The 23,121-nt window shown below is 66.6% G+C and overlaps 1 protein-coding gene across 4 annotated transcripts; it reads left to right on the forward strand.

The window, feature by feature from the left end:
• The first annotated feature begins 1,006 nt into the window (after positions 1–1,006).
• COL8A2 (collagen type VIII alpha 2 chain) lies at positions 1,007–22,847 on the forward strand. Of its 4 annotated transcripts, none has more exons than XM_077844766.1 (4): positions 1,007–1,021; positions 10,188–10,231; positions 18,574–18,766; positions 19,297–22,847. In XM_077844766.1, the coding sequence occupies exons 3-4, from the start codon at positions 18,589–18,591 to the stop codon at positions 21,213–21,215; spliced, it is 2,097 nt and encodes a 698-aa protein (XP_077700892.1). In that variant the 5' UTR covers positions 1,007–1,021; positions 10,188–10,231; positions 18,574–18,588; the 3' UTR covers positions 21,216–22,847. The 4 variants fall into 4 exon arrangements, with proteins under 4 accessions (XP_077700892.1, XP_077700891.1, XP_077700894.1 ...); XM_077844765.1 differs by lacking the exon at positions 1,007–1,021 and adding an exon at positions 3,345–3,458; XM_077844768.1 differs by lacking the exons at positions 1,007–1,021; positions 18,574–18,766 and adding an exon at positions 3,345–3,458.
• The last annotated feature ends 274 nt before the right edge of the window (positions 22,848–23,121 follow it).

The raw sequence follows: 23,121 nt of genomic DNA on the forward strand, positions 1-23,121 counted from the left end.
TTATTTTATTTTTTTATTTTATTATTTTTTTAAAGATTTTTTTATTTACTTATTTATTTATGAGATACACAGAGAGAGAGAAAGAGAGGCAGAGACACAGGCAGAGGGAGAAGCAGGCTCCATGCAAGGAGCCCGATGTGGGACTCGATCTCAGGTCTCCAGGATCAGGCCCTGGGCTGAAGGCGGCGCTAAACCGCTGAGCCACCCGGGCTGCCCTCATCTGGTTCATTTTAAACACCCACCTCATTTGATAGGCCTGCTCAGGTCTAGACCAGTCCTTTAAAAAATATTTTTTTAATTTTTAAATAATAAAATTAAAAAAAAATTAAGTAAGGGGGCCTGGGTGGTTCAGTCAATTAAGTGTCTGCCTTCAGCTCAGGTCATGATCCCAGGGTCCTGTGTCGGGCTCCCTGCTCAGCGGGGAGTCTGCTTCTCCCTCTCCTTCTGCTGCTCCCCCTGCTTATCCTCTGTGTGTGTGTGTGTGTGTGTGTGTGAAATGAATAAATAAAATATTTATTTTTAAATAAATTTTTTTAAAGATTTTATTTATTCATTCATGAGAGACACAGACAGAGAGAGGCAGAGACACAGGCAGAGGGAGAAGCAGGCTCTGTGCAGGGAGCCCGACGTGGGACTCGATTCTGGGTCTCCAGGATCACGTCCTGGGCCAAAGGCAGCGCTAAACCACTGAGCCACCCAGGCTGCCCAAATAAAATCTTTTTAAAAAAAATTTTTTTTAAGTGATGTCTGTGCCAAATTTGGGGCTCGAACGCACAACCGCGAGATCAAGAGTCACACGCTCTCCTGCCGGAGCCAGCTGGGTATCGTAGGAGAGTCCTTGAATCCTCTCTGCCAGCCTAACTCTTGCGGCTGAGGGAGCTGAGGCCCAGAGAGGGGCAGTAATTTGTTCAAGGCCACACAGCAGGTGACCCCTGGCAGAGCCGACCCTCTGCTACCCAGACACCACCAGGGACAAAGCGAAGGTGGAAGCCCCTGGCGACTGGGACGGCCTGGCCCAGAGGTGAGCCCTGATGGGAGAGTCTGCGGACATCTGGCTCTAGGACACTCATTTCCTGCCTGGAAGTTTGCTATGCAAAGCGCTGGTGGACAAGCAGGCAGCTGTGGCAAGGTCATGACAAGGCTGTGCCAGCCTCTGTGCGGGGGTGGGCAGCTGAGCCCCATCAGGAGAGTCCAGTGAACCCCAGGGCTACGGGACAGCAGGACTGGGCCCCACTCAGGCTCGCAGGGGGCGGTGAATGAGGGAGCTGCGCTCCTTCCCCCTGCAGGGCATTTGGCAGAAGAAGAAGAGAGGGGGTGGGGACCCCGTGTGCCACAGAGCATCAGGCCCCAAGGCCTCAGGGAAGTTCGGGAAGTGAGTCAGGAGAACCAGGGGTGGGACCGGTGGGGCCGGGCGAGGGTGCGATGCTCACAGGACCCCTTCCTCAGCACAGCCGCCCCATCGCCTGCGCGCCTCAGCTCCCCCTCCTTCACTGAGCACCCCTCATCGCTCTAAGAGCGGCTCACACTCAGAGCTCAGTGCTCTCGAGCATTGGGGGGTTTCATCCTCACAGCTACCCCCACCCCCGAGCTTTGCAGATGAGGAAACGGAACCCAGAGAGGTTAGGTGACTTGCTTAAGGGCGTGCAGCTGGGGACTGGAGCACTTGGACTTGAACCCAGGCAGTCTAATTCCAGAGTCCATGCTGTCAACGTCCGGCCCCTGCTCCTTAGCTCCCCACCCACTGCCCCCCCCACCCACCCATCGGATCCCTATCAAGGGCCTGGTTCTCGAACCAGCTCTGGGGGAGGGCGCGGTTCTCCACCCCAGCCAGTGTCCTCTCAGGTCCCCACCCAACCAGCCCCCTCCCCTTCCTAGGGCACTGTCCCGGCCTGGGCCCCTGTGGTCCCTTCCAGGGTGCCTCCCCCCGGGAGGCCAGAGCCAGAGACCTCTTGCAAACCACCACCCCCCAGTCGGAGGAGAAGGACAGGAGTGGGCCCAGGACCTGGAGGTGGGCAAGGGTGAGAGGCCCCACGGAGGAGCAGTGGGGCTGCTGTGTACCTTGGCCGGGGGACAGCAAAGCGGGAGGTCCTTGGAGGGCAGGCAGGAGGAAGGGGAGGGGATGGTGGAGGTGGGCCCAGACCCCAGACAGGCTGCCGCTGGCCCTCCCTGCTCCTTTCCTAGACCTGTTGACGGCTTAGCCATTTCCCACTTAGAACACGCACACGCACACACACGCACCCCAAGCCCCCTGCTCCTGGCCCCAGTTCATCTGACCTCCTCCACTTCACTTGCTGCCTCTACCTCTCCTGAGGCTGTTCCTTTAGCCTCTGCAGCCTGGCTCCTCCCCTGTCCCCCCCCATCAGTCCCTAATCACTGGTCCCAAAGATGCTTTCCCGCGTGACACCTGACCCTGGGGGGAGGGGCACTCCCTGGCCTTCTGGAACACTCCATGCCTTTGCCTTCTGAGTCACTGCTCTCCCGGTTGGTTTGCCCCGTCCCCTTCCTGGTCTGTTTTGCTGAACCTCTTCCTCTGCATACCCTTTGAATGTGGGGGTCTCCCGCATCCTGGTCCTGGCGTGGGCTTCCTCGTCTCCTTGCACACCTTCCCTAGGCATAGCCTAGGTGGCGTCAGTCATCCGTCATCGGTCATTCGGTCATCGTCTGTCACCACAGGCCCCGAATCTCCAGCCCCAGCCTCTCACTTCCCTTATGGATACATGGAAACCCCACAGGCATGTTCCACGCACTGTCTGACCACCCTCCTTGCGGCCCACCCGCCCATGCCTAACCTCAAACCTGGGCGCTGTCCTTGCCCCTTCTCCCTTCACCCCTGTCCTTGCCCCTTACCCCTACACCCAAGTCCTACCTGTTCCACCTCCTTACCTCCTCCCACCCCTGACCCTTCCCTCCAAACCCCACTGTGTGGACTAGCCCCGATGATTCTAGCAGCGTCCTCCAGGGGGGTCCTGGCCTCTGTCTGCGGCACAGACATGGGGGGGGGCTCTTCCTAAGGCACAGTCTGACCGGGTCACTGCGCTCCGCCCCAGCCTCTGCGGCTTCCCGGTCCACTGGGGGGAAGTGCGGGCAGCTCCAGCCGGGGACCCGCCCGCATCTCCCTAGACCCCCGAGGGCAGGCCGCGGGCGGGCGCAGGGAGCCGAGCGGAGCGGGGGCGCCGTCGAGGCCAGGCGGGCGGGCAGGCCTGGCAGAGGCTGCGGAAAGAGGAGGGAGGAGGGACGAGGGACGAGGGACGAGGGAGGAGGGAGGAGGCCCCGCCCCCGCCCGCCCGCCGCGCCCCGCCCTCCCCCGCGCACCCCTGCAGCCCGCGGGCCGCCGGCACAGGACGCCGAGCCCTGCCCGACCCCGACGGCGCCCAGCCCGGAGCCCGCGCGCGGGAGCCCCGGAGGCCCGGGAGGGAGGCCCGCGAGGCCCGCAGCGGAGGCCGGCGGCGCCCCTGCAGGTAACGGAGGCTGGCGCGGGGGGCGGGGGGGGGGGGCTCGGGCCGGGGTGGGCGCTGGGATGCGTACGCCCATCCCCATCCCGCTCCCTCCGGGCTCCCCGCAGGATCCCGGGTACAGGCCTCTCCTCCCTTCCCCTCCCGGAGCGCGCTGCAGCGCCCCAGATGCTGCGGCTCCTCCAGGCACACCCCCACCTGGGGAGCCTCCCTCCCCACCTGTGACCCGAGAGCCACGCGGCTGCCCCGCAGGCGGCGCAGGACAGAACGGACTGGGCTTAGGGTCCCCCAGCCCCAGGCCCCCCGGCCCCCCCGGCCCCAGCCCACCCTCGAGCTCCCCGTCTCTCTGCCGTCGGGCTTGCTGGCCCCAGTCCAGCCCCCTGGTTTGCTGCTCCTGCCCCAGGCCCTCCCCGTCTAGGTGTCCTGGAGGCCCAGGCCGCCCGCAGCTCCACTGGGACCTGTAGGGCTGAGAGGACTGGGGCCCGAGCGCCCCGGGTGTCTGTTCCGGGGCTGGGGACACAGTGGCCCCGGGAGCCCCAGGGCCAGTGGCGCTCGGCAGCCAGAGGAGCCAGAGGGACTCGGGAGTGGCCGCCCGGGGAAGGCGAGCCCCGTTGAGTCTGCCCGTGCGTGTGTGTGCGCACCTGAGTGTGAGCCTGTCGGGGCGTGGGGGGCAGTGAGCGTCTGCCAGGGTGTTGCGAGGCTGTGCGTCTGTCTGTGTGTGTGCTGGGGTGAGCCCCCCGGGTGTGTGACAAGGTTCCCGTCGGCCCGCGGGCCCTGGCAACACCGTGGGCCTCCTGTGCCTCCGGCCTAGAGCTGTGCCCTGGGCTGGTGGCGGGGCCCCGGCGTCCTGGGGGCGCCCCTGGGGACAGTGGCCTCCGGGGAGCCACCCTGGGCCTTTGCAACGGCAGGCGGCACGGTGGCAGCGGCTCAGGCAGCCTGGGGGTCCTCTCTGGGGGGCCAGCGAGTGAGCCGATGCAGTGTCGTCTGGGGCCACTCTAGACCCGGGACGGGGCTGGGGCCTGGCGGGCACGAACCCCGCAGGGTGACTGGCAGCCTTGGGCAGGGCCTGGGCGCTCCGCCGGCCTCCTGCTGGGCCGTGCACACCGACAGATCCCCGGACAATGCCCCCAAAACGAGGGCGCACCCCAGACACACACGGTCACACGCAGCTACCCTCCCTCCCAGTGACGGTGACACGCAGCCACACATGGGAACCCGCTCTACTGAACACACACGGCCACGGCTGCTAAAGTGACTGGGCAGGCGTGTGCACACACGCACACCCAAACTCCTACAGACACACGGCAGGCCCCCCACAGCCCAGCCAGACATACTCAGACAGGACAACACACACACACACACACACACACACACACTCTCACACTCACACTCAGACACAGGGTCTCTTTCTCCGGTTTCACTCTGTCCATTGGAGTGAAAATGAGTGTTTCCGCTCTTGGGCTCAATGGAAGGGGAAAGAAACAATGGAAGTAAATGTGTCTGCTAGTGAGAGGGAGGGAAGGATCCCGAACAGGGCTGTTCGCATAGCCGCCCCCCCCCCCCCCCCCCCCCCCCCCCCCGTGCCCTGAGACCTCCCCTGCCCCTGCTCCGAGCCGGCCCAGGGTTAGCAGAGCCCCAGTCTCCCAGCCCTGCTGGCCCCTGGCCCCTGAAGACCCCCAGTGGCAGGCATGGGCTCTCCTTGCCGAACAGTGGGGCCTCAGTGAGTGGGTCCCATCTGTGGCCCGAGGCACTTACAGAGTTGGAGTGGAAGCCAGAGAGGCACAGGGGCCTCTCATATGGGGCGCAGCTGTGTCTCAGGGTGCCCATTGAGGTCCACGGCGGGGAGGCCCCCTGCAAGCCGAAGTGCGGACGGGAGGGGCTATGAGGGAGGCAGCACCACAGAGGGGACTTCCAAGGAGAACGTGGACTTTGACAGGTGGAGGGGGTGGAAAGGGCGATTGGAAGCCACCCCGGGCAGGGGGAGTGGCAGGTGCCAAGGTGTGCAGGTGGGGAGGCTCCTGTAGGGGACAGTGAGTAATTGGTGGCTGACACAGTGGGGCAATGAGTGGGGGGGAGGGGGGGAGGGAGTGACAGCACTGCGTTGGGGTCAGGTTTCCAAGGGCACTGACCAGAGAAAGGATGCAACCTGGGCGTCTCTGTGGCTGCTCTGGGGGCCTGGACGAAAGGAGATCCTACAAGCTGGGCCGTTGGAGGGGAAGCCATGGGGGCTGGGGTGGGTGGTTTCCATGGGGATGAGAGGAAGAAATAGATGGAAAGGAGGAAGGGGAGAGACTGGTGAGGCCTCAGTGACTGGCGGTGGGGGTGAGGAGAGGGTGGGCTAGGACCTGTGTACCGGGTGACTGTGGCCTGTCCCCAGATGAGGCAGGTGAATATGGGTTTGGATGTGGGTTTGGCCCCGGGTGCCTGGTATGCTGAGATGGCGAGGGGCTGGGTGTCGGGTGTGGCCATGAGCTGCGGGGCGTAGTGCCTGGGAGGCCTGGAGTGTGTGCGGAAGCCTGAGTGGGTGGTGAACCCAGATGTGCGCACACGAGTGCCCAGACATCAGCCAGGGGAGTCACACTCCCAGGAAGGGAATTCCGGACCCGCTCTGTTCTGTGGGTGTTTCCAGGGTGCTGGGGTGTGGATCGTGGGTCTTGAGTGCAGGCTCGGCTTCCCATCTCTGGTAGCCTCAGTTTCCCCATCTGTAAAACAGGAATGCGAATGCTTGTCTCCGGGGTCTTTTTACTTGCAGAGAGTAAAAAGTGGCCCCGAGTCACACACCTGGGACTTTCGCCCAGACTTCTGCTCAGTGTTGTTACCCCTCTCCGGGCGGATCTTGGGACGGGACGTGGGAGGACTTGGACTTGCTTCCATTCAGATTCTTGGAAAGGTTTGAATTGGGAGGTGACCGTCCCCATGCAGCCTGAACTGGTGGAGCTTCCTGGCTCCTGGAGGGCAGGGGGGAGGGGTTAGTGCCTCGTGGGGTGAGCCATGCGGTATCACGGGCTCGTCTCACGGGTGGGCTCGTGGAGACTCCTAGAGGAGCCTGCCTGAGGCCGCACAGCAGCCAGGGCAGAACTGAACCAGTGGCCCCGACCCGGCCTCGGGCCTGCTTCCTCACAGAGGCCGCCCCACTAGCAAGGCCCATTGGAGACTTTGTCGCCCAAGCTTCTCTAACATAAGTTCCTTCTGTCCCCTTGAAGGAGGGTCGCATTAAGTTTATTGGGCACCTGCTGTGTACCCGGTCCTCTGTTCACAGGTCTCATTTGGTCTTTGTCGCAATGCTGCAAGGCAGGAATCAGTGGCCCATTTAACAGAGGGGAAAGTGGTGGCTCGGTCAGCAATCGGGCCAAGTGTCGCCCTGCCGAGTGCCGCGCCGGGATTCACTCCCAGGTCTGTGCGGACGCCTGGCTCATGTGGGTGGTGTTTTCTAGTATCTAAGAGCCGCTGTGGTCCTGGCGGGCCCTACGAGGGAGGGCGGCCCCTGGAAGGAAGGAGCCCCAGTTCCGGGTCTCGATTTTGCCACTGGCTGCTGTGGGACCTGGGGGGCTTCTCCTCTGGGGCCCTATAACCCCATGTATGAGATGGGCAGGGATGCCGTCGGTGGGGGAGTGGAGGGGTCATCTCTCCGCTCCCGGAGGATCCCAGGGCAGTCCCTGTCCCATCCCTGTCCACACTCTTGCCCTATGTCCGGCTCCCTGTCCCCACCGGCGGCTGCTGGCGGCCTTGCGCTCTGCATGGGCCCTTCAGGCCACGCTCCTCTGACAGGCGACCACGGCTCAGCTCGTGGCAAACATTCTTTTCATAGTTCCGGGAGCACAGCAAATCCGGGCCGCTTAGCCAGGAATGCAGAGTCCCCCCCTGCAGCAGCAGCAGGGGCCGGCGGGGAAGGGGAGCTCCTGCGGGCAGGACGGGAGGGGCCAGGGACCCCGCCGCCCCCCCAGGGCTCCCTCAGCTTAGCCCCAAGGCGGGGGCCGGCCCCCACCGGCTGCCTGGGTGACCCCTGGGTCTTCATCTGTGAGACAGAGTTTCTGATACTAACCCCGGGGGGCTTCGTGGAGGCGGCCAGGTGATGATAACTATAATAAGAATAGTGAAATAATAGTGAACGTTTATTGGACGTTCCCAGGAGGCAAATACGGCAGGAAGGTCCCTCTATGAAATGAGCTCGCTTCATGCTCGCACCTGCTCCAGGAACAGGATTTGATCCCATTTCATGGATGAAGCTGCTGAGGCGCAGGCACGGACGATGCTAGCAAAGGGTCTGGGGCAGGGAGACGAACCCAGGCCGCTGGGCTCTTGACCCTGTAGGATTTTTCAATCGACACTCAGCCTGGGCCTGCTCCAAAAATGGGGGACTCCCCACATGAGTGCATCTCCGGGGGAGACCCACTGTTCGGAAAGTTGGGGTGGGGCGGCGGGCATGGGACCCTGGCCAGCCTCTGCGGGGGCCCTTTGCGGAGAGGCTGGCAGGGGGCTGGGGTGCATACTGTCCCCCCAGCCTGGCCTGGGATTCAGTTGGCAGCGGGCGGGCTCCGTGCAAACAGGAGATGTCGCCAGGGGAGGAGCTCAGGGAGATTAGGGAATGCCGGTGGCGGCGGGTGGAGGTTAGGAACAGGCCCCCTGAAGTGGGCTCGGGCACTGCCCTGGCACACCCGCCCACCCAGCCTGGCGTCCCATTTTGGAGGGAGCCTGTGTCACCTGCAGGAGGTTCCCGAGGCCCTCGAGGGTTGCCTCCGTCGTGTCCCCAGCCCTGCCTGTCCCCAGGGCCAGTGGGTGCGGCAGGCGCACAAGTGGGGTAGAGGAGATGCGGGCACGGGGCCCCGGGGCTCCAGGGCAGGAGGCTCCAGGAAAACCAGCTGTCCTGGGTCTGGCCCCAAAGTTCAGATCGGGCCCCTGTGCGTCCCAGCCTCATAACCTTGCAGGATGGATGTCACCCCCCTGGATCTCACCGCTCCTCCTCAGAAGAACGCACAGCAATTCCCAGCTCCCAGGGTTAGGCTACAGTTGGGTGACATGATGCCAGGAGCATGCCTAGTGCCATGTCAGGTGCATGAAACGTACTTGGGACTTAGCGTTGTCACTAGGGGCTCCGGGGGCGGGCTGGGGAGCCAGCGGCAGGTGGGCCCCGTGTCTCTGTGTCTGACCCGCAGGCCTCTCCCGGGGGGTTGAGCCCCACTAGCCCTCCTCACTCTGAGTGTCCCTCGTGGTGCGGAGGCCGAGGGGCCCAGGCGGGGGCCAGCAGCCTGCGGTCCAAGGCAGCCTCTACCCCCTGTGCGCCGTGTGCCCTTGAGCCAGCCGGGTGACCTCTCTGTCCCTTGGTTCCTCCAGCTGTAAAAGGGGAAGACAGTTCCTACTTCCCTGGGCCGTCGTGAGGATGACAGGAGATAATCCACGACGGGACCCTAGCACCGGGCTCCTTGTAGGTGCACACGGAGCAGTCGCTGGGATTCGTTGGTTCTTCTGTTCCTTTGTTTTAATTTTCCTCGTCCTCTGGGGGTGCTCAGGGCTTTCACACCTGCAGCGCTCACATGTGCCTGCTGTCCCCTCGGCCCCGGCCACCACCCCAGTAAATGGCCAGGTCAGACACCTGTCACTCCCAGGGCCTCCTGGTGGGGCTGGAGGTGGGGACCCCAGAGGCCCTCCCACTCAGCCTGCACCTGCCGGCCTGCACCCTCGGGGGAGCCCCCTAGCCCCTGGGGGGTCGTGTTCAGTGGCCGGACGGAGGCAGGTCTTGGCCGAGGCGGAGGGGAGGCCTGGGAGCTGCTGGCTTCGGCGTCTGGCTGCTTGTGCAGCAAGACACAGGGCCGAGTGTCAGAGTTTCCATGGGGGAGGCAGAGGCGAGCTCGCAGCTGGGGAGAGAGTGACGCTGCCGCTGGCCGCCCTGCCAGGTGGGCTGGCGGGGTGTCCCCTCCCCACCCGCCCGGGAGTCACATCTGGCCTGGACGACACCTCGGCTCCCTTGTGCACGGTCGTGTGACATGGACCAGGCGTGACTGACGGAGGCAGGAACGGGGACCCGGCCATCCAGGCCCCACCACGTGGCCCCCGCACTCAGCAACCTGTGGCCTTCCAAAGAAACGTCAGCGCGGCCTTCGAGGCTCCTCCCTCGGTGGCCCCGGCGTGTCCTCTGAACCCCAGGGCGCTTCTGGACCTTCCCGGGTGCGCGGGACTCCTTGTCTGACTTGTCAGCCATTCAGGCTCCTACGCACCCTTCAGGATCCACATCCCGTCCCCCATCCGGTGTGCAGCCTCTGGGGAGGATTCAAGGCAGAGGCAGTGTCCCCTGCTTTGTGCGCCTACAACCCGGGGCGGGGCGTCGTAGCCAGTGGGGTGAAGGCCCAGCGGGTTCTCTGCGCGGCCTGGGCTCCCCACAGCACAGGAGCTTCCTCAGATAGGAGCCCTAGCCTGTGGCAGGGGTCACCTGGCCCAGGGCCCGACAGCCAGTAGGGCCTTCTCAGGCTGGATCCTGGCGCGAAGAAGGAGCTTCCTGAGCCTGGGCCCTGGGGCGGGAGGAACTCCGTCCCCGCAGCCCAGCACCCGCGGGCAGCTGCCAAGTGTGCCTGGAATACAGGGAGACAGTGCGGGGGTGGGGGCTGGCTCCATGAGGTGAGGGGCTGAGGCGCCAGTTTCCAGCAGGGGCTCCTGCGGCAGGGCCTGCGTGGCTGTGGGTCGGGGCATCAGCTTCCCGGCTTCTGGCAGCTTCCTCACTGTCTCCCTCTTTCCTGTCCCCAGGCTTTGGCTTTGCCAGGACCTTCAGAGGCCCTCCGACCTGAGAGGTAAGCTGGATCTGGGGGCAGGCCTTCCTGACATCCCCCCCACCCCCACCCTGTCCCCCTTGGGTCCCTCCCACTGCCCCCGAAGCCCCTCCCAGGCCAGGCTGTCCTAGCATCCTAGTATCCCAGCAGCAGGTGACCTCACCTCCCTGCTGCTCTGCAGGTGACCTCACCTCCCTGCTGCTGCAGGTGACCTCACCTCCCTGCTGCTGCAGGTGACCTCACCTCCCTGCGGCCTGGGCTTTAAAACCCCAGCCCAACTCGGAAGCAGCTTTTTCTCATTTGTGAGCTATTTCGCCCCGGCTCCTTGGCGCGGCCCATGTTTGCTTGGCCTGCCCGGGTGCAGCGGCCTGGCCTCGCTCCCGCCGGGCCCCCTCCCAGCCCAGCCCGGCTCCTCCTGCCGCCGCCACCGATCGCGGGGAAGCCGCGAAGGCTCTGGAATCTTGGCCGGCGCGCGGAGGCAGCGGGCGGCGGGTGGCGCTCCGGAAAAGGCTGCAAATGTGAACCAGAAGGCAAGGGATTGGCTGCCGTCAAGGCCCTGCCCGCGGCCTGGGGCTCAGGGTGGCTGGGGCGGGTGGGGGGGACATTTCCATGTTCAGTCCTGCTCAGAAGTTCAAGGCCTCTGCTGGGAAGTGAGCAATGTCACCAGCTGAGGCCGGAGCCCCTTGGCAGGGAGGACCGGTCCCCTGGCCACCTGCCTGAGGACACATTTTGCCCTGAGTCCTGCCCACTGCTGGGCCTCCTCCTGGTTCTTCTGCCCCCAGCTGGCTGTTCCCACCTCCCTGGAAGCAGTTCGGCCTCAAGCTGCCCCTCCCAGGAGAGCCGGGGACTTCTCCTCCCCCTCTCAGAACCCGAGAGGCCGACCCGATCCCCCGCGGGAGGGAGGGAGATTTGGCCCAAGCCCCCCCTGTGCCCCAGGCCCAAGGCCCCCCTGTGCCCCAGGGCTGAGCAGGGCGCTGGAAGGACCCCAAAGACCAGGGGGCCCTGTGGGAAGCCATCCTGCGGGCGGGGCTGGAGGTGGGAGGGGGTTGTCGGAGGCCCGGGCTGGGGCAACAGGCTGCAGACCCTGTGAGCACCTACTGTACCCCGGGCAGGGATGAGGTGGGGGGTGGGGAAGAGGTGCCCCGGAGGAGGAGCTGTTCCACCTGAGGAAGGCAGGGAAGGCTGCTCGGAGGAGGAGGCATCTGAGCTGTCCTAAAGGAATAACATGCTGGCTTCGAGGAGAAAGGCAGGGACTCTGGGCAGAGAGGCCTGTGAGGCACAGGCAGACAGGCGGGTAGAGGGAAATAGAAGGTTGGGGTGTCTGGGTCGGAGGATGCTGCGGCTCCGGGCTGCGGCGGCGCCTCTCGCCCTTGCATGCGCTGTTCTTCCCAAGGGGGTGGCGTCGGCCCCCCTGCGGCCCCAGCACCCTGGCTGGTGAAGCCCTGGTCTTATCCCCCCCCACCCCCATCTGTGTCTCTCCCTGTCGAGCTCCAGACCCGAAGTTTTGTGCCTGTGGGGGGCCTGCCCCCGGGGGCCCCCGCCTTCCCTGCCCAGCGGTGTGCTCTGCTCTCAGTTGGAACGTCCCCTGTTACTCCCCGGGGCCCTGGCGCTTCGGCCTGGCCCCCGCCTCCTTAGGGTGCTGCGTCCCAGATGGGGGTCCTGTGGTCTGTGAGCCTCACCCGCACAGGTGTCTGCTGGGTGTCTGGGCAGAACCGGAGCCTGGTCGGCAAGACAAGCTGGGCAGGGAGCAGCGCCCCGGACCATGAGGTGGCCCCCAGCCTGGCTGCCCCCCGCCACCCCTCAGGCCCCAGATCCCAGGCGGCTCTGGTCTGGGAGCGATCCTCCAGCCTGGGCCCTGAGCTGTGAGGGGCCCAGCGAGTCCCGTTGGTCCTGAGGCCCGCGAGCTCCACGAGTCTCCACCTGAGGACGTGAGACCCAGGCCTGACATTAGCGTGGGCATTAGGGCCACAAATGCTGGCCTTCCAGAAGGTTCCATCAAGTGACTGACAGCCAGAGACTTACAGAGCCCGGAACACAGGAATCCAGGTTCAAGGACATGGGAGAGGAGAGGGACAAATGGGGTTGCGGGGATGAGCAGAAACGCGACAGTGACAGTGGACGAGGTGCCTGAGAGGCACAGGCAGGTGAGCATCCGGGTTCAGGGACACAGAGACCAGAGGAAGGGGACAGGTGTGCACACACCCGCATGGCTCCTGTAGCAGGTGGGCCCCCCTCCCCCTCCTCTCCTCCCCTTCCCCCTCCTCCCCCTCCCCCTCCTCCATCTGACTGTCATCAGGCGTGCCCCACTTGTGAGCTCAGGGTTTTGCCAGGCTCACCCTCAACCGCCACTCTCCGTGGGGCATATTTGTTGGTCCACGTCCAACTGGGTCCGAGCACGGCCTCCTCTCCCGGGAGGTCCCGCCAATTGCAGCATAGCATGGGATTCACCGAGTCAGTACTAGGGAGCCAGAGAGGATCCAGAGCAGGGGAGGGCCGTGCACACAACTGTGCCCAAGTGTGGTCCACACACAGAAGAGAAGCTGAGGGTGAGGGCAGGAGAGACGCTGCTATGATAATGCAGGTGAGGATTTGACAATGTAACATGACGGCTGGGAGGCACCTGGGCTGTGTATTGGGAAACTACAAGGTCTGTAGAGACTTTGGGGAAGGAGGGGAAGGAATAAAAGTGAGAAAAGTCAAGGAGAGTCTACAGGATTGGATTGAGGGTGTACAGGTAAAGGAACAGGGCTGTCCTGCACAGTTGTGCAGGTTGGTTACTGTACAAGGGCACCCGGGAGAGGCAACGAGAGTACCGACTGTGCTGGAAGGAGGGCAGTGCTAAGGTGTTGTGCAGGCTGCAGAGATGCCTCACAGCCCTGCAGGGACGGAAGGGTCAGACATGATGTCCAGTATCTGGCCTGGGCCCTTGGGAGCTGGAAAGAAGCAAGTAATGGGGACAAGATAGTGACAGCAGTTGTGGTGGAGGCATCGGGGGGCAGCCGGTGAAAGTGCTCAGGCTCAGGTGAGGATGCAGGTAGAGGCAGATGTGGGAGCCCTCAGGGGTGGGACAGGGACTGGGCTGGCGACAGCCACAAACTGCAGGGGAACATCCGGAGGAGAGGTGGCCGGACCCAGCTCCTTGGGGCAAGCCTGGGTCTGCAGAGAGGGCAGGGGGAGGAGGGAGGAGGAGCCTTTCCAGCGGGGAGGGGAGCAGGGCCACAGGCAGGATTCCTCGCTGGGGGCAGGAGGGGGTGAGCTTGTCCAGGAGCTTGGCTGAGGTGGCTGGGGAGGGGTGAGGGTGCTGGGGAGCTGCGGTTGGCCTTGTGAACAGGAGACGGGCGCACCCACAGACAGTGGGAGGCCCTGACACCCCTCCCGTCTGAGCCTCGGTTAAGGAGGACAGGAGAGGGCGCCCCAATGCCCAGGATCTGGGAAGGAGGGGGGCTGTAGGGGGAGGCCTGGCGAGTCTGGAGCTGCTGGGCTGGGCCGGGGCGGGCACCGCGCCCAGTGGGTGAGAATGGCCGCTCCTCTGCTCCTCTCTGGGGCCCGGGCTGCCTCCTAGTCCTGAGCAGCTGGGGGACCCCTAGTCAGGCAGGGAAGAATTTTCTGGAAGGCCAGAAAATTGGCTTTGAGACTTGCCTGAGGTCCTGGCCTTTGGCTGGCAGCCAGTCACCTGAGTGTCGGAAGTGGAGAAGGTGCTGCTTTGCAGGAGGAGAAACTGAGGTTAGACGGAGGAGATCGTTGCGGCCACCAGGGCCGGGGGACAGAGCGCACTTGGGGGGCCCACTCAGCTCCCCTCTGTTCACCCTTGCACTCGGGAGGACACTGGGGTTCAGGAGGTTAAGTCACTTGCGAGTAGCACAGTCCCCGGGCGCTACGCCAGAGCAGGGGCCCTGAGGGCTCCCCGGGGCTGGACCCCCAGACGGAGGGCCTGTGGGGTAGCAGAGGCCTGTGGGGTAGCAGAGACTGGCGGAGGGGCCAGGACAGGGGGTGGGGGCCGGAGGTTGGGGGGCGGAGGGGGAGGCTGAGTGGGGAGGCGGGAGGCAGCAGGGAGCCGATCCCGGAGAAATGTCTCCACAACAGGAAGCGCCTCATAACATACCTGTGGTTTGGCTGCAGGGCCCTGCTGCCCCGCTCCTCGCCTGGGTGGGGGCAGGAGGGGCTGGGGCAGGGGGCAGGAGGGCAGGAGGGGCTGGGGCAGGGGGGGCAGGAGGGGCTGGGGGGCAGGAGGGCAGGAGGGGCTGGGGCAGGGGGCAGGAGGGGCTGGGGCAGGAGGGGCTGGGGGTAGGAGGACAGAAGGGCAGGAGGGGTTGGGGGCAGGAGGGGCTGGGGACAGGAGGGGCTGGGGCAGGGGGGAGGAGGGGCTGGGGCAGGAGGGGCTGGGGGTAGGAGGGCAGAACGACAGGAGGGGCTGGGGGCAGGGGGGCAGTAGGGGCTGGGGCAGGGGCGCAGGAGGGGCTGGGGCAGGGGGGCAGGAGGTGCTGGGGCAGGAGGGGCTGGGGGTAGGAGGGCAGAACGACAAGAGGGGCTGGGGGCAGGGGGGCAGTAGGGGCTGGGGCAGGAAGGAGGAAGGCCTGGGGCAGGGGGGCAGGAGGGGCTGGGGCACGGGCGCAGGAGGGGTTGGGGCAGGGGTGCAGGAGGGGCTGGGGCAGGGGGGCAGGAGGGAGGGGCTGGGGGGCAGGAGGGCAGGAGGGGCTGGGGCAGGAGGGGCTGGGGGTAGGAGGACAGAAGGGCAGGAGGGGCTGGGGGGCAGGAGGGGCAGGGGGCCTGGGGGTAGAAGGGCAGAACGACAGGAGGGGCTGGGGGCAGGGGGGCAGTAGGGGCTGGGGCAGGGGGGCCAGGGGCTGGTCCTGATGGGGCCAGGCCGCAGCGCGCGTGCTCCCCGGGAGCCTCCCCCATGGGATCGCAGGGCTGGGGTGTCTGCTGGTCGCCCCGGGCAGGACCCCGAGGCCGGGCGGGGTCACCGTCAGCGGGCGCCCGTGGCGGGCTCTGTATGGGGCCACCTCCGCCGGCCGCGCCTGGTTGGAGGCCCCGGAGCCCGCGCCCGCCGCCCCGGGAGGAGGCCCAGGCGGCCGCAAAATGCTGACTTGGGCAAAACGCTGTTTTACGGGGATTTGCTGAAAAGGGGGAAATCCCCGCTGAGGACTTGCAGCTGTGCAAACACCTCGGCCTCGCGATGCCCCGATCAGCGCCTCCTTGCGCGCCCACCTCACCCGCCTCGCGCCTGCCAGCCGCACCCGGGGTCACCCGAGAGGCTGGTGGGTCGCCCGAGGTCCCAGAGCAGAGCCCCAGCGCCCTGCCCGAGCCCTGACGCCCCCGCCCGGCCTGCTCGGCTGTCCTCAGCCCAGGGCCTCTGACCGAGGCCGCGTGAGTGTCCCCCCTTCCCGTCTAGTCCGCGCCCCTGGCCCGGGGAGGAGCTCCCGGGGGAGGTCACACGTGTCCACTCAAAGGGAAGGACTGAGTGACTTCTGGCCTTTAGACTTGACAGTGACTTGAGTTCAGTCGACCTGCGCGAGCGGCCCTGCGCTGAGCACGCAGTGGGGACACAGTGACACAGCCAGAGGGCCGCGGCCCAACGGGGCGGGCACCCCGTGGGCTCCGGATGCCCAAGGATGGCGAGAGTCCGCCGGCCGGTGCGCGGGGCCCCAAGACGGGGAGCCGGGGCCGGGGGGGGGGGGTGGCCCGCGGTGTCCGTGAGGGACGCGGCTGGGCTGGGGCCAGTGTGTCCCACGGGGGGCGCTGTCGCCCTGGGCCACCCACGGGCAGGCTCGGCCACCTGGCCTCAAGGCTGCGGGCTCGCGTCTGCCCGGCCCTCCAGGCGCCGGCCTGCTCTCTCCTCACACCCGCCTGTCTGTCCGTCCGTGTCTGTCCTGCTGCCCTGTCCCCTCTGCCCCGCCCCGGAGTCCTGACGCCCATGCTCAGACCCTGGCTGCCCGCTGGCGCCCTCGGGCACCTCATGGGGGGACAGGAGTGGGGGGGGCTCCTGCTTCCCAGGGGCCTCGTGGGAATGAAATCACTGAGCAAAGCCCTGGGCCTGATGGTTGGGGGGGACCGGGAGCCTGATCCCTCTGGGGTCCTGCGGCCGGCCTGTCGCCCTCCGTGGCAGGAGTCGCTGGGACGCGGCCAGGTTAGGGAGCCCCGGGGTGAGACAGGGAGGCCTCGCGGCTGGCGAGGACGTTGGCAGGTGGGGAGCTGGGAGGGGGGCTCTGCCTGGGGTCCCCCTGGACTCGGGGTCTGGCCGGGGGGTCCTGCCTGCCTGGGCTCCCCCATGTCCTCTGCCTCAGGGCCCCTTCCAGCCAAGCCCGAGTTGCCTGCAGCCGCCCTGCGCACCCACCGGGCCGAGCTTCTGGCTGGGTGGCTGGGCGGCTGGGTGCGCAGGGGGCCGGTGCAGGACGGCCCTGCCCCTCCCCGAGGGGACCCGGGACCGAGGGCTGGGTAGGGGCTGGGGCTCGGGAGCGAGACGCCTGGTTTGTGGGCGCTGCGAGGCTGGGGCGAAGGTTAGGGCCGCACCTCCCTCAGCCTGAGGGCACCCCCGGCTGTGGAGGCCCGTCCTGGCAGGATTCCCACGGCCTGCGCCTCCGTTTTGCCATCTGTAAAATGGGCCTATAAGCACGTGAGCCTCGGGGTGCATCGAGAGGGCTCTGGAGGCAGAGCTGCAGCGCCCCGGGCTGGGGAGCCCCAAGGCGGACGTTCCCGCGTGGAGGGGCTCAGGGGAGCTCCAGGGACCTGCCTGCCCGAGGTCACCACACAGGTCGCTGGTGGACACTTTCGCGGCCTCCTCGCCCCGCGTTCACTCCTCCTGCCGTGTGACCTGGGCTTGGGGGAGCGCGGGGCGGCACCTCCCGACCCGGACCCAGCGCAGCGTAAGGGGGCCTCGCTCCCCGCCTGCACCATCAGGTGTGCACCCCCCGACCCCTCGTTCAGTTGGCACGATATGCAGAGGCCCCTGGGGGTGAAGGGAGCCCGCGGCAGGGGGCTGGGGAGAGGGGACAGTCCTCGGATGTTCAAAATGCTCAAAGTGCCACGTAGTCTCTCCTTGCAGCGTCGAGGGGTGAAGGCACCATATCCACAGCACAGCCGCCCTGGGGAGCAGCTTGTTAGTCCGCCTTTTTTTTTTTTTTTTTTTTTTTAAAGATTGTATTTATTTACTCATGAGAGACACAGAGAGAGGGAGAAGCAGGCTCCATTCGGGGGGGCCCATGCGGGACTCGATCCCAGGACCCTGGGGTCATGACCTAAGCCGAAGGCAGGCACCCAACCCCTGAGCCACCTGGGCGTCCCTGTTAGTCCGGCTTTTTACGAATAACATCTTGGAGGCCCCCTGGGTGCCTCAGTCGGTGACGTGTCTGCCTTTGGCTCAGATCGTGAGCCCGGGGTCTTGGGATGGAGCCCCCACATCGGGCTCCCTGCTCAGTGGGGAGCCTGCTTCTCCCTCTCCCTCTGTGATACCTCTTGCTCTCACTCTCTCTCAAATAAATAAAGTCTTTTTTAAAAGTTAAAATAGGGCAGCCCCGGTGGCTTAGCAGTTTAGCACCGCCTTCGGCCCAGGGCCTGATCCTGGAGACCCGGGATCGAGTCCCCTGTCGGGCTCCCTGCATGGAGCCTGCTTCTCCCTCGGCCTGTGTCTCTGCCTCTCTCTCTCTCGCTCTGTGTGTGTGTGTCTCTCATGAATGAATAAATAAAATCTTTAAAAAATAAAATCAAAATAAGTCAAAATAAGAAATGTATTGAGACAGTTCCCATACTGGACGGCTGGCCCCTTTACTGTGCTTGATTCAACAAGTTTGTTTATTTATTTTTTTTATAAAGATTTTATTTATTCATTCATGAGACACACACACACACAGAGGCAGAGACACAGGCAGAGGGAGAAGCAGGCGCCCTGCGGGGAGCGGGACGCGGGACTCGATCCCGGGACCCCGGGGTCACGCCCTGAGCCCAAGGCAGGCGCCCAACCGCTGAGCCACCCGGTGCCCCACAGACTAGATTTTAAAAGGCCTCGGACGCCACCCAAGCACCGCAGCGTCCACCGTTCCCGGGCGGAGACCCCGCAGGCAGCTCCCCTGACGTCATGTGCAGCCCGGCCGAGGGGCCCCGCTCCGCTGCCTTTTGCGTCAGCTCTGTCCCCTGGGAAATGGGGCTGAGGGCGGGAACGAGCCGCCGCCGTCACGGGGGGGGGGCACGGAGGGCGGCGGCCCCGGGGCAGCACCGGCCCAGGGCGCCAGGCTCAGCGGCGGGGAGGGGGCGGGCAGGGGCTGCCGGAGCCCCGGGGCGGGGGGCGGGGAGCGGGGAGCGGTGGCCTCGGTGCCGACCGGGAGCCCGGGAGCCGCGCCCGCCGCCTGACGCCCGCGGTCCTCCCGCAGCAGGTCGGCGGAGCCATGCGGGGGCCCCTGGCGCTGCTGCCGCTGCTGCCGCTGCTGCTCGGCTGCGGGCCCCGCGCGGCCACCGGAGGCGGGGCTGGCGGCGCCGCGGGCTACGCGCCCGTGAAGTACGTGCAGCCCATGCACAAGGGACCCGCGGGGCCGCCCTTCCGCGAGGGCAAGGGCCAGTACCTGGGTGAGCCTAACCCCGCCGCGGCGCCCGGCAGCCCCGCCCCCTCCTGCCTCCCCCCTCCCGGCCCCGCCCCGCCCCCCGCGATCTCCCCCACCTCCCTTCCCCGCCCCCCGCGATCCTCCCCCACCTCCCTGCCTCCTGCCCCCCCAGCGATCTCCCCGCCCCCCCCACGCGTTCCCTTTTCTTCCTGACACCGCGCCAGGGCTCCAGGGACCCCTGAGTGGCCTGGAGCCGGGTGCGCCCCAGACAGGGGTGCTCTCCGGCGGGGGCGGGGCGGGGCGGGTCCGACTGGCTCCGAGGAGGGCTGCTGGCGCCACCTGGCGGCCACTCCACCCCCAGGTCGTGCAGGGATGAGCGTGACCCCAAGCTCCCCGGGGCACCCGCCTGGACAGGTTGGGTGCTGGGAGCCCTCGGGAGGGCCTCTGGACCCAAACGCCTAACCCCACCTGCCGCGAGTGCGCGGAGGGGGTGGATGGCCCCGGAGTCTGCACCCGCCAGGCCCCTGACTGCCCCTTCTCTCTCTCTCCCCCCAGAAATGCCTCTACCGCTGCTGCCGATGGACCTGAAAGGCGAGCCAGGTCCGCCCGGGAAGCCGGGGCCTCGGGGCCCCCCTGGCCCTCCTGGCTTCCCAGGAAAACCGGGCACGGGAAAGCCGGGGCTGCATGGGCAGCCTGGCCCCGCTGGCCCCCCTGGCTTCTCCCGGATGGGCAAGGCTGGTCCCCCAGGGCTCCCAGGCAAGGCTGGACCCCCAGGACAGCCAGGGCTTCGGGGGGAGCCGGGGATTCGGGGGGACCAGGGCCTTCGGGGGCCCCCAGGACCTCCTGGCCTCCCTGGGCCCTCAGGCATCGCCGTCCCTGGGAAGCCAGGCCCCCAAGGGGTGCCGGGGCCCCCAGGGTTCGGGGGGGAGCCAGGGCCCCAGGGGGAGCCTGGGCCCCCAGGTGATCGAGGCCTCAAGGGGGATAATGGAGTGGGGCAGCCAGGGCTACCGGGGGCCCCAGGGCAGGGAGGCGCCCCTGGACCCCCTGGCCTTCCTGGTCCAGCTGGCTTGGGCAAACCAGGTTTGGATGGGCTTCCTGGGGCCCCTGGAGATAAGGGGGAGTCAGGGCCTCCCGGGGTGCCAGGACCCAGGGGGGAGCCAGGGGCTCTGGGCCCAAAAGGGCCCCCTGGAGTGGATGGTGTGGGGGTCCCTGGGGCAGCGGGGGTGCCAGGGCCACAGGGCCCAGCAGGGGCCAAAGGGGAACCAGGAGCCCGGGGCCTCCCCGGCCTGATAGGCCCCACGGGCTATGGGGTACCAGGACTGCCAGGCCCCAAGGGGGACAGGGGCCCAGCTGGGGTCCCAGGACTCTTGGGGGACAGGGGGGAGCCAGGGGAGGATGGGGAGCCAGGAGAGCAGGGCCCACAGGGCCTTGGGGGACCCCCGGGACTTCCAGGGTCTGCAGGACTCCCTGGCAGACGTGGACCCCCAGGGCCCAAGGGGGAAGTAGGGCCTGGAGGACCCCCAGGAGTGGCTGGTATTCGGGGTGACCAGGGACCTACTGGCCTGGCTGGGAAACCCGGGCCCCCAGGAGAGAGGGGACTCCCTGGGGCCCACGGACCCCCAGGACCAACTGGGCCCAAAGGTGAGCCGGGTTTCACAGGCCGCCCTGGGGGACCGGGGGTGGCAGGAGCCCTGGGGCAGAAGGGAGACTTGGGGCTCCCCGGACAGCCCGGCCTGAGGGGCCCCTCAGGAATCCCCGGGCTCCAGGGCCCAGCCGGTCCTATCGGGCCCCAGGGACTGCCGGGCCTGAAGGGAGAACCTGGCTTACCCGGGGCCCCTGGAGAGGGGCGAGTGGGGGAACCGGGAGTGGCTGGGCCCGTGGGGCCCCCGGGGGTCCCCGGCTCCCCAGGCCTCACTGGCCCTCCTGGGCCTCCCGGGCCCCCAGGGCCTCCAGGCGCCCCCGGGGCCTTGGATGAGACTGGGGTGGCCGGCCTGCACCTGCCCAACGGCGGCGTGGAGGGCGCCGTGCTGGGCAAGGGGGGCAAGCCGCAGTTCGGCCTGGGGGAGCTGTCGGCCCACGCCACGCCCGCCTTCACCGCCGTGCTCACGTCGCCCTTCCCCGCCTCCGGGATGCCCGTCAAGTTCGACCGGACTCTGTACAACGGCCACAGCGGCTACAACCCGGCCACCGGCATCTTCACCTGCCCCGTGGGCGGCGTCTACTACTTTGCCTACCACGTGCACGTCAAGGGCACCAACGTGTGGGTGGCCCTGTACAAGAACAACGTGCCGGCCACCTACACCTACGACGAGTACAAGAAGGGCTACCTGGACCAGGCGTCGGGCGGGGCGGTGCTGCAGCTGCGGCCCAACGACCAGGTGTGGGTGCAGATGCCCTCGGACCAGGCCAACGGCCTCTACTCCACCGAGTACATCCACTCCTCCTTTTCGGGCTTCTTGCTCTGCCCCACATAACAGCGCGGGCGCCCTGCCGCCTCGGCCGCCGCCTCCTTAGCGGTAGAGACCTCAGTTACAGGAACCTCCATTTAAGGGAAGACACCAAAGGCTGAGCGGACGCGGAGGCAGGGGTGGCCGTGGCCGTGGCCCGAGGAGGCTGACCTGGTCTCTCCCTCCACGCGGCCCGGTGGTTTCCGGGAGGGGCTGGCCTGCGCTCCTGTCCCCCCGCGTCTGTGCCGCGCGGGCAGGGCCCCAGGACGCTCAGCCCAGTGGCCAGAGCCCCCAGCCCTCGGGTGGTGGGTGGGGAGCTGCTGCTTCTCGGCTCCGGGCGGGGGGGGACGGAACCCCCGGGGAGACACGGCCCACGCCTCGCCCTCCATGCGCGCCCTCTGCCGGGGCTCTTCTGTGCCCCTGGCTCCGCCAAAAGGGGTTTTGCATGGGGTGGGGGGGAGCAATGGGTGGGAGCATCGAGGCGGCCCGTGGGGACACTGCCAGGACTGCAGCCCTGAGTGATGCGCTGGCATCACGGCAGGTGCGGGCGGGGGCCGTGGGAGGGGCGCACCCCTCTTCTGCTCCTGCTGCGACCGCAGGCGAACAACAGAGCCCGCCCCTTGTCCCATCACCTGCGGGGGGGACGGCCCCCGGCCCCCGCCGACCCGAGCTCCCCGAGCCCGGAGCCTCTGCCCCGGCCCTCAGAACAAGGTGCACACGAGCCTGGGACGCGGGTTCCCCGAGGGGCAGCCTGCGGGCTGCTTCTCCTTCCCCCTGCTCTACGCGGGGTGGGGGCCCCCGAGGCTGAGGCCTGAGGACGGGCTCCAGGGGCCCCCCCTGCAAGGAGCCGAGTCCTGAGGTTTCTGCCGGTCTCTTAGGCCTCCCCAGGCCGGGCCTGGCCCACCGCGCCCGTGGGACCCGGGTCACCCGTGGGGCCCCGTCTGCTCGGCTGCCTGCGGGGGAGACGGGGTGGCGGTGGCTTCTGGTTCAGAGCTGCGCCCCGGCCGTGCCTCCCGATCCGTGTCCCCGACGTGGGCCGCCCGTGTACGGGGACACCCGCACAGGCTCCGGCCAGGGCTCCTGGCGAATCCTGATCCCGGGACCCAGGGGAACCAAGGGGCGTCGAGCCAGCCTGGTGGGGCCCTCGCTCCGCCTCCCCCGGGCCAAGGCCCTGCCATCCGGGAGGCCGGGGAGGGGCCGCGGTGGGGAACTTCGCTCCCGGGGAGCCCGGGCTGGGGCCAGCGCAGGACTTGGTTTCTGCCGAAGGCCGTTCCACAGCCTCGCGGGAGGGGTGGCCGGGGTCCCCGGAGCGTCGGGGGATGTCAGTCCCATGTGTCCACTTGACGAGCTTTGATGAGCGACGCCAAGTTTGAATTATGAGAACTGCAGCAGCTCGGCATGGCCCGGGCCTGGCCCTAGGGCGTTACGTTGTTAAGATTAAGGTTTGAATGTTTTCCTTAGTAATTTCATGTCTAACTTGGTATAGGAAGCTTTGTGCTCTGTGTAACCTGTCACATGCCCTGTGTCACAGAAGATTCGGAAAAATGCACTTGGGAATCAAAAGAAAAAAAGGGGGGGGGTACTTCTTTTTGAAAAGAAAGACAGCAGTGTTGACTGACTGTATGGACACAACCTCAATAAAACTTGTCGTATAAAACAGCCGTGCGGGCCTGGAGCTGGGCTGGGGCCCAGGGCCTCCGGGCTCTGGCTTGGCGCTCCTCTCAGGGAGCATGCGTCTCTCGCCAGGGTCCTGTCACCAGCGTGTCAGGGGAGCTCCGAGTGAATGCCAACAGGCATGATGCAACCGAAGCGAGGTGGTGACTGGAGCTGGGGGTGGTTCACGCTCCCGCCGAACATTCTGGCTGGCTCTCGGGCAGTGGGGCAGGACGGCGGGCTCAGGGGCCCGGGAGCAAGTTTCAACACTTGATACAAA

The sequence above is a fragment of the Canis aureus genome, chromosome 13 (genome assembly GCF_053574225.1).
Source record: "Canis aureus isolate CA01 chromosome 13, VMU_Caureus_v.1.0, whole genome shotgun sequence".
NCBI classification, from domain to species: domain Eukaryota; kingdom Metazoa; phylum Chordata; class Mammalia; order Carnivora; family Canidae; genus Canis; species Canis aureus.

Bases quoted from the DNA above. Each gene is read 5' to 3' on its own strand.
- COL8A2 (XM_077844766.1), top strand. From the start codon at position 18,589: ATGCGGGGGCCCCTGGCGCTGCTGCCGCTGCTGCCGCTGCTGCTCGGC. The intron at 18,767-19,296 runs GTGAGCCTAACC...CTCTCCCCCCAG, and splicing joins GGGCAAGGGCCAGTACCTGG to AAATGCCTCTACCGCTGCTG.